The 9398-nt window shown below is 34.7% G+C and overlaps 1 protein-coding gene across 1 annotated transcript; it reads right to left on the bottom strand.

Annotated features, from left to right (window-relative positions):
• Positions 1-2726: 2726 nt before the first annotated feature.
• Positions 2727-6485, bottom strand: LOC128551796 (uncharacterized). The gene is made up of 4 exons (XM_053532709.1): positions 6266-6485; positions 5819-5989; positions 4715-5206; positions 2727-4327 (listed from the first exon to the last, which is right to left on the bottom strand). Exons 1-4 carry the CDS (start codon positions 6483-6485, stop codon positions 4086-4088), a joined length of 1125 nt encoding a protein of 374 aa, XP_053388684.1. The 3' UTR covers positions 2727-4085.
• Between the last annotated feature and the right edge of the window lie 2913 nt (positions 6486-9398).

The following is a 9398-nucleotide window of genomic DNA, read 5'->3' as shown; positions in this document are numbered from 1 at the left end:
CCCCTAAAAGGGCCACACACCACCATTGAACAAATTTGTGAGAGGATCTTACACTGATGCTACAAACTAAATTTGTGGAAGATCCATAAATCAATTCATAAAAAGAAGTCATTTAAAGGTATTTCTATTTGTAACTCTATCCAAATTTGAACAGAATTGGTAAGAGACGTAACAATTATGCTAAAGACCAAGTTAAATGAAGATCTTGTCAATGGTTCATCGAAAGAAATCGTTTAAAAGTAAATATGTTTTAGCGCTAGTGGCTCCTGAACCAATATGGGCGAGGACTTTATAATGATACTATAGACCTAGTTTGATGACGTTACATCCGGCAGTTCATAAAAAGAAGACGTTCAAAGGTATTTATATTTTTAGCTCTAATGGCCACTTAAAGGGGACTGCTGCCCCAATTTTAACAAATGTGATTTAAGAGAAGACCGGCCTTTTAATAATGGTAAAGACCAAGTTTGATGAAGATCCATCAAACAGTTCATGAGAAGACGTTGTATGAATGTATTTATTTAGCTCCACTGACCCCTAAAATGATCCATCAAGCTGTTAATGAAAAAAAGTTGTTTAAAGGTGTTTCTTTTTTAACTCTAGTAACCCTTAAAATGGGTTAAGTGCCCCCATTTGAACAAATTAGGAATAAAACCTTATAAATATTTTACAGACCAATAAGTTTGATGAAGATCGATCAAGCAGTTAATGAAAAAAAGACATTTAAATGTATTTCTATTTTAAGCTCTAATGGCCCCTGGAATAGACCAAGTGCTTCCATTTGAACAAGTTTGGGAGAGGACTTTATAATGATGCTCCAGACCAAGTTTTATGAAGATACATCAAGCAATTCATAAGAAGAAGTTGTTTAACGGTATTTATATTTTAAGTTCTAGCAGCCCTTAAAAGCAGCCAAGTGCCTCTAATTGAACAAAGATGGTGAAGGGCCTGTTAATGATGCTATAAATCAAGTTTTTTTGAAGATCTATCAAGTGGTTCATGGGAAGAGGGCACTTAAAGACATTTCTATTTTTAGCTTTATCCGCAAACTGGAAGGGGCCGAGCTTCCAGTTTTGAAAATAAATCAAGGTAGAGGACCTTATAATGATGCTAGACCTTATAATGATGCTGATGCTAGAGACCAAGATTGATAAAGATCCGTCGAGCAGTTATTGAGAAGAAGTCGTATAAAGGAATTTCTATTTTTAGCTCTAGAAGCCCCTCAAAACGGTTCAAGTGGCCCTAATTGTACAAATTTGATAAAGAATAACGATGCCACGAATTAAGTTTAGTAAATATCCATCAAATGGCTTATGAGAAGATTTCATTTAAAGACTTTTCTAGTTTTAGCTCTAGCGGCCCCTAGAAGGAGACAACTCCCTCCCCACCACCGCTTTAGAAACAATTGGGCAGGACATCGTAATGGTGCTATAGACCAAGTTTAATGAAGTTACATCCAATGTTTCACGAAAAGAAGTCGTTTAAAGGTATTTCTTTTTTTAGGTCCAGTGGCCCTTCAAGGGACCGACTGCACCCATTTTAACAAATTTGAGAGAAGACTTTATAAGGATACTAAGACTAAGATTGGGGAAGATCTTTTCTTTGGTTAACGAGAAGAAGTCGTTCAAAGGTATTTTTAATTTAACTCTAGCGGCCCCTGAAAGGATCTAAATGCCCCTTGTTAACAAAATATGGAGAGGATCTCATAATAATGCTACAGACCAAGTTAGATGAAGATCCATCAACCGGTTCATGAGAAGCAGTTGTTTATATGTTTTTCCTTTTTTAGCTCTGGTGGTCCCTAAAAGGGGCAAAGGTGAACCCTTTGAAAAAAGCTCACTCGATGGATGCTAAACACCAAGTTGGTGTAATTCAGACCAGTAGTTTCAGAGTAGAAGATATTTAAGTAAAGATGTTGACGCAGAACGAAGGACGCAGGACGATGGACGACGAACGATAGACCATCCGACTATACTAATAGCTCACCCTGAACAAAGTCCAAGTGTGCTAACAAATATGGGCACAAAACAGCGTAGGAAACTTAAACATATAGACAAAGAAGACAAAACTAGCAATTAAATGAACGGTCCGTAGCAAAACACCTCCACACAACTCTTATCGTTTTCATTTGCCTAATTTCTTTAGTTTAAAAATTTCTAAACTGTAGAAAAAATATCTGAAAGTACAGAACTACCTCACTTTATCCCCGCCATGTTACAGAATATTGTTGACAATTATTATCCCCGCCAGATGAATCCGAAACACAAGATATGGAAATAAACAATTACATGACAGATTAATGGAAAGATTACAAGAGTGAAATCATGAAATGTTCTACAACAATAATTATTTTGTACGTTGTTTTAATTTACTTGTTCCCTTACGTGATACTTTTGGATTATACGTGTATTTTAGGGCGGCTTGTGTATCTTCTATTTCCGGATGCCTTCATTTCGTACATACCGATGTCGTTTTATGTAATTTTTAAATCAAGCTTTGCGAAAATTAAAGTAAATTCCCGTCACTATCAGTTTATATATTGTCATACTGTCTATATCAGTTTTTTTCCAATCTATAACTGAATCCCTAATAAAATCGAACAAAAATAATTTTTAACCGAATCAAGTTTTCGGAAAATGAAATGTTCTGTCTGGAACTAAAATGAATGTTCAATTAACTATTTATCTCATAGACGTATACGTCATATTTCTTTTAAAACAAAAAAAAACAAAAAACTGCAGTAAACATATTTAGACAGCTGAACCATTTTTACATGTACCATTTAGTATATATATTGTGACCAAACGGTAAATGAATATATCTATAAATTCAATATGTCTGTCAACGATAAACGATTCGAAAAAATATCTATCGAGTGATTTTTTATTTTGTAAGCTTATTCAATGTGTCTTCTCAAAGATTTTACACTATTAAAATCCATTGACAAAAGCCATATATGTTTGAGATATTTTGTAGCACTATTGGCTAGACAGCAATTTGACAAATGTTCAATAACAGAAATTGACATTGCTGGTGACAAAATCAAATCAGTACATTGTATACGGTACCTAGGGGGATCGAAAATCTTAGATTTAAGGATCATGTCAAAAGAAAATGACAGACCGCAATGTTTAATTATCTTCTAATAAAAAATATCAGAAAATACCTTACTAAAGGGGCTACTCAAATTCTTGTATTGTCACTGGTCATTTCACATATAGATTATTGCACTGCAATATTGTATGGTATTCCTAAGTGTGAAATTCAGAAAATGCAAAGGATACAAAACATGTGTGCCAAATTCGTTTTAAATTCAAAACCAGTCTTGTTCCGACTACATTGGCTTCCTATCAAAGCTAGAATTGAATTTAAGATTTTAACTGTCATGTTTAATTGTTCAATCTTACTTGACTGAATCATTATCGGAACAAGCACCAAGACGTAGTTTAAGGTCTTTAAACTCTGTTACAGGTTGTTACGAGGACCCATTTAACAAACGTATTTGGTGATAGAAGTTTTCAAACTATAGGGCCGAAACTATGGAACAAACTACCAGTAGAAGTGAGAAATTCTGATTCGGTAGACACTTTTAAGAAAAAGCTCAAAACACTGTTTTTTAGAAGCTTTGAATCATGGTTTTGATTATTTTTCTGTTGGTGGTCTAAATATGGTAGAAACGCTGAGTATACTCTACTATGTAGTGTGATCTACGTAAACTATGTTTAATACGCGATGTTGTAATTTGCCTGTATAATAATTTTGTCAAATATGTCGTGTTTCATTGTTTGATACCATTATGTATAAACTTATATCTTATCATAAAATTTTTAATTTAATGTACAACGCCAGTGAATATACTATGTGTAAAATTAGGCGTTTAATCAAATAAAGCAGTTTCAGTTTTCAGTTTCACTGGCTAAGCATTTTCATAAATAATGGGAATGTATACATGTACAATGTAAGTCAAAAACTGTCTGCGATAATAATTTGACACATTGCTAGACAGTGGAAATCCGGCGTTGGAATGAGACATATAATTCGAAATGGCACGTTGTGTAACAAAATCATGATAAAACAGTAATGGGCTAGTATTCAGAATAAAAAGCTGAGTCTTTGTAAGTCTGATCCACATCATACAACTTAACAGGCATTGTTATTCCAGTGTCGATCGGCATTCTGGATGGTATGATTGTGGCACTAACGTCAGTGTCTCTGAAATCCCAAGTCATGGGACGTCTACCAGGGGCAATATTCTGTGCCATATCTTCTAAGCTAGCAGCACTCTGGTACCTGAATTTATCTTCTTCAATGTCTTCACCGGATATTGCTACAACGTAAAATGTGATAAAATAAATCTATGGATCCATTTTATCCGAAGTAACTTGTTGATACGCTGCTCAAAATCGTTAAGGAACATCTGTAAACATTATGTGTTTGTATGTGCATTTTAGTATCTTTCAAAACAAATGTATTACATATATTTATTACAGTAATGTTTCCATGATTTATTTTTGTAGAAAAATTATAAAATATTGTTCAAGTAAAGTGCGTGTATAATTATTTCAGCAACATGATATCTGTAATTCCCTACAATATGATTAAAGAATGATAATGATGTATTTGTTATTATGTAGAAGTCGCAAATCTTGAAAACTTAGAAGACGCCTTTTATGCTACAACATATATACAATGTATTTTGCAAAACATTTCTTACCAGCTTTTAATGCTGTAGCTTCTTTTTCTTTTATTTTGATTTGTTCACAAAAACTTCTTTTTTTGTTGAGCAGTTTGTTGTTCTTTTCATGCGCTTTTAGAATGTCCTCATATTCCATGATTTCTAATTCAAGTGCGTTTCCTTCTGCAGACAGTGCTTTCTTATTCTCTCTCAAAAGTTGAACATTTTTACTTTGTGCTTCGGTCAGAAGGATACAACCGGACAGGAAACTTTCACAGTTTGTTTCGTATTTCGGTATTTTGCCTATAGGCGGAGTCCATTCTTCTGTTGCACTTTCGTCTTTTACTGTACAAATTTGTCCATCTATTACCATGGGAGTGTACTTTATTTTCCGTTTCGACTGCTGAACATTTTCATCTGCTTTCATGGTCTTCTTTTCTAATGTTTCATCATCTGGATTACAATGTTCCTGTATTTCCTTGTTTTCATCCAGACCCCCATAGGCCTCCGAATATCCAAGATCTTTGCTTTCTGAAGAAAAAAGAATTAATACAGGATATTACCCGAGTGTCTTTTTATATTGAATTTATTAAACGAGTTCAATAAAATAATAGAATGCGAGGTTCTGCCGAGCATTTCACCAATGTTATTCAACGAGTTTAGTTAATTCAATAAGGAAAGACACAAATGTACTATTCATTTTATCTCATGTAAGCTTTTCCTGCTGAAACATGAAATTTTTCTTCTTACCGATCAAGACCAATAGACAAAGCTGATTCGACTAACGCCTCCTATACTTAAAAAGACGTCCATGTCAAAGCTTTATTATATTGGTATAAAATCTTAGTTGTAATAGTGGTAAGCTTCAAACTCATCATGGTGAGTCTAATGTTTCACTGAAGATATGACAGAAGACAGCGCGTCTGACATCGAATTGTGTAATGACGTGGAATATGAAATAAAACTACAAACTGATTTTTGGGTGTAAAAACTACAACATAAAAAGCAAACAAGCCGGCTACAACACGATAAAATCAATTTCGTTTATCAATATAATAATAATGACGATATGGACATTCGGCAAAACAAATATTTTATGTTTGAGTCAGAAGTAATATATCGTTTCGATGCGAACCATTTTACCTGTGTTTTCATCGTACTCCGCTGACTCATAAGTTGTTTGCTGTTCATTCCCCAGAACCGGACTTCCATATTTAAACGTACTTTTACATTTGGTTGTATCCGTTCTTTCGTTGCTTGATACACAGCCTTCCTCCTCTTGATTAGCTGTATGACTATGCACATCATTTTCTTCTGTAACAGGGAATGTGTCTATCATTGGAGTGTATATATTGACAAAGTAATTTGTCTTTTTATCAAAATTCAAGAATGCTATAAATAAATCTGCCGGGATCTTTACAAATTAGTGTTTAATATTACATAAATTAATAGATTTTTCATTTAGACAATGCTAGAAATAAATTTGTTGAGGCGACTCTTTATTTAACAGCTTTTTATTTCAAGAAACATGGACAAGAAAAGGGGTGGCATTTTTTTAACCACTTGCGGGAAAAGATATTCAAAACTAGCCTGTCAGCATGTCAACAAGGTCATGTCGGCCGATAATTCGTAATGCACTGATAAAATTCCCGAACCAATCCGGATGTTTTCTGGGTATTCTATCGAGCAAGACATCAGCTGCCGCAACAGCGCCAGCTGAACGTTCTTTCTGGTGTATTTCGTCTCTGTCATCAGAATTGATAACGTCTGTCCTCAGAAGTTCTGCCGTTATCTCAGATGGTACAATCATTTCTCGAAGTTGAAGTGAAAAAATATGTAAGAATTTTCCAAGTTCATTGTTGTCTGGACTACATTTTCGTCTCAGAGCATCGACAATAGCTTTGTGTTCTAAAACATATTACACAATGACAATTGTAAAAAAAAGTTTGCTTAATCATGAATTAATTGTTATTCATTGTTTTACTTTTTTAATTACAACAGGAGCTGTCACTATTGGTGAAAAATGCCCCCGAAGCAGGCCCAATAATGCCACAGTTGTATGCGCAAAAAATCACATATCTTTTTGTGACCTTGACCTTGACCTAAGAGGCTTCAGTGATAAGCGTGACAAATCTTCTCAATATGGTTAAAAGTTGTGTCAAATTATTTCCAAATCTCTTGATAAATGGCAGAGTTATGGACCAGACAAGAAACACATTTGACTTCTAAGTGTGACCTTGACCTTGGAGCTAGGGATCTGGGTCTTGCGCAAGACACCTCACCTGATTATAGGGAACAATTATGCCATGTAATTTCAAAATCCTTTCATCAATGGCAGAGTTATGGACCGGACAAGAAACAGACCATGTTAACATTTGACCTCTAAGTGTGACCTTGACCTTGGAGCTAGGGGTCTGGGTCTTGCTCATGACACATTGACTCACTAAGAGGAACATTTATGGCAAGTAATTTCAAAATCCCTTAATGAATGGCAGAGTTATGGACCGGACACGAAACATACCCTGTTAACATTTGACTTATAAGTGTGACCTTGACCTTGAAGCTAGGGGTCTGGGTCTTGCGCATGACACGTCGTCTCATTATGGTAACCATTTATGCAAAGTTGTTTCAAAATCCCTTCATGGTTAGCAGAGTTATGGACCGGACACAAAACAGACCATGTTAACCTTTGACCTCTAAGTGTGACCTTGACCTTGGAGCCAGGGGTCTGGGTCTTGCGCATGACATGTCGTCTCATTATGGTGAACATTTAGGCCAAGTTATTTCAAAATCCCTTTATGGATGGAAGAGTTACAGCCCGGACAAGAATTAACCGGACTCACGCACGGACGGACGGACAGTGCGATTTTAATATGCCCACCTTCGGGGGCATAAAAAGATGCAAGATAGCAAACAAATCAAGATATGTCATGAACTCGTTTGATCACAGCATCAAGTCAACCATTTATATACTTTTTTACAATAGAAACTAATGCCACAGTAAAAGAATCTGTTTTATGGTTCATATCTTATGAAAGTGCTTTTCTTGCAGCCAGAAATAGACAAACTATAAATATTTGTACACTCCAGACACGTATGTCTAACAAGAAAATACAAATACTTTATAGTATGGATTACGTGAGTGGAATACTTTCAGCAACTCTGCACATCGTTCGGTGCAAATATATTTCATATATTTAAGCATTTTCATATGTAAATACAATGTAGTAAAAATAAGATGTTAGGATTTCTAAAGTCAATTGCCAAAATTAAAAAAAAAAACTGAAATATATCCGAGGTAAGGTGTTTTGTTTAGTTTTACATCATACTTTACAATTTAGTTAATTGGTTGTTACGGTTAAATGTCCACTTTCCAGTTTCTTAAGGATGTAGGATCGTTTATTTTCTAACATTAAGATTTTTTTCATACTCTGTGAGCTTGAAGAGCATTAGTTTTTAAGACAAACAAGAGAAGAAAAAGCACAGGTTACCGCACTCGTTTTAATTTTATAGAGCATTTTCTTCACCCACTGTTTAAGCACTTCTGAAATTTGGTGAAATTGAAAAACTTGTGGTTCTTTATAAAACATATAATATCCCACTTAATAATATAGGGATTTCAGGTCTTACATGTTACTATGAATACAAAGTGATATCAGTATTATATAAGCATAAATGTCACTAACAAATCTCTTTCATTTTTACATGTTGACACAATTACATAATTACCCCACCCACTTCATTTTCAATGGAAAAAGCGTATTTAAATCTACAAAAAAAAAAAAATCTGACGCTAAGATTTTAAAAATATTTTGCAGCTTTAATGACACACAAATAAGAATTTTGATATTTTTAGTTCTTTTTGTTTTAATTTATATTTCCTAGGTAATATAAAGTGCTATGTTGAAAACTTTCATTTTAATTGTAGCTTATCATTTTATATATCAGTCAGAAAAATATCAGACAACCTGACCTACTTTAATAGATAGCCCTACCCCATTGTAAATCTTATATCAATTTTATCCAAATGCCAGTCAAAAATAAGGGTGAATTTTTTTCCGCAACAAGTAGAATCTGTTTGGTTAAATGGTACATAATTAGCCATATTTTAATAAGTTAGCATTAATTTTTGGTAAAATATTTGTTAGAAATAAACATTTTTCAAAATAGCGGTAATCCTGTCGTACATCCTTAAAGTGGAAAAAGACCCGAGGTGCCTCTCTGAGCATCATTTACGGTTCGGGCTGGAACCTTAATAGAATCACCGGCCTTGGATCAGGCACTTAAATGGTTTTCTCTCTTTTGTGAAATAATTCTACATCTCAAAAGAGGTTTCAAGGGCCCCATTGCCGAGTGGTTAATGTCGTTGGCTTCGAATCACTTCCCACTCATCGTATTTGGAGTAAATTTCTTTCTTGAGATAAAGCTATCCAGCGCATTTACGAAAGTTCGGTAGTTCCTCTCAGATACCCGCTCATGCTTGAAATAATGCACGAAGGGACAGCAGCTGTGGTCTTCTACGATCAAAAGCTGAAAAGTCGCCATATGACCTGTAATTGTGTCGGTGTGACGTTATACCAAACAAAGACAAAATAAAAAAAGGAAAATGGTTTTCAAACCAACAACGGCGAGGGGCAAATGTTTTGGAGTCAGCGACTTTCACCACCTATAATTGCATAGGAGTGCTTTCAAAGTTGAGAGACAAGGTAAGCTGGATTCGGCG

Source organism: Mercenaria mercenaria, unplaced genomic scaffold, assembly GCF_021730395.1.
Source record: "Mercenaria mercenaria strain notata unplaced genomic scaffold, MADL_Memer_1 contig_1707, whole genome shotgun sequence".
Taxonomy (NCBI): domain Eukaryota; kingdom Metazoa; phylum Mollusca; class Bivalvia; order Venerida; family Veneridae; genus Mercenaria; species Mercenaria mercenaria.
The sequence above is the reverse complement of the archived record's forward strand: the minus strand, read 5'-3'. Positions and strand labels throughout refer to the sequence as shown.

What these genes read in the sequence shown, in the direction of transcription:
- LOC128551796 (XM_053532709.1), bottom strand. Translation starts at nt 6,485, where the DNA reads ATGATTGTACCATCTGAGATAACGGCAGAACTTCTGAGGACAGACGTT. An exon ending in CCTTGTTGACATGCTGACAG is followed by an intron (nt 5,990 to 6,265) that starts GCTAGTTTTGAA and finishes TCCCTGTTACAG; the next exon opens with AAGAAAATGATGTGCATAGT. An exon ending in GGAGTACGATGAAAACACAG is followed by an intron (nt 5,207 to 5,818) that starts GTAAAATGGTTC and finishes TTTTTTCTTCAG; the next exon opens with AAAGCAAAGATCTTGGATAT.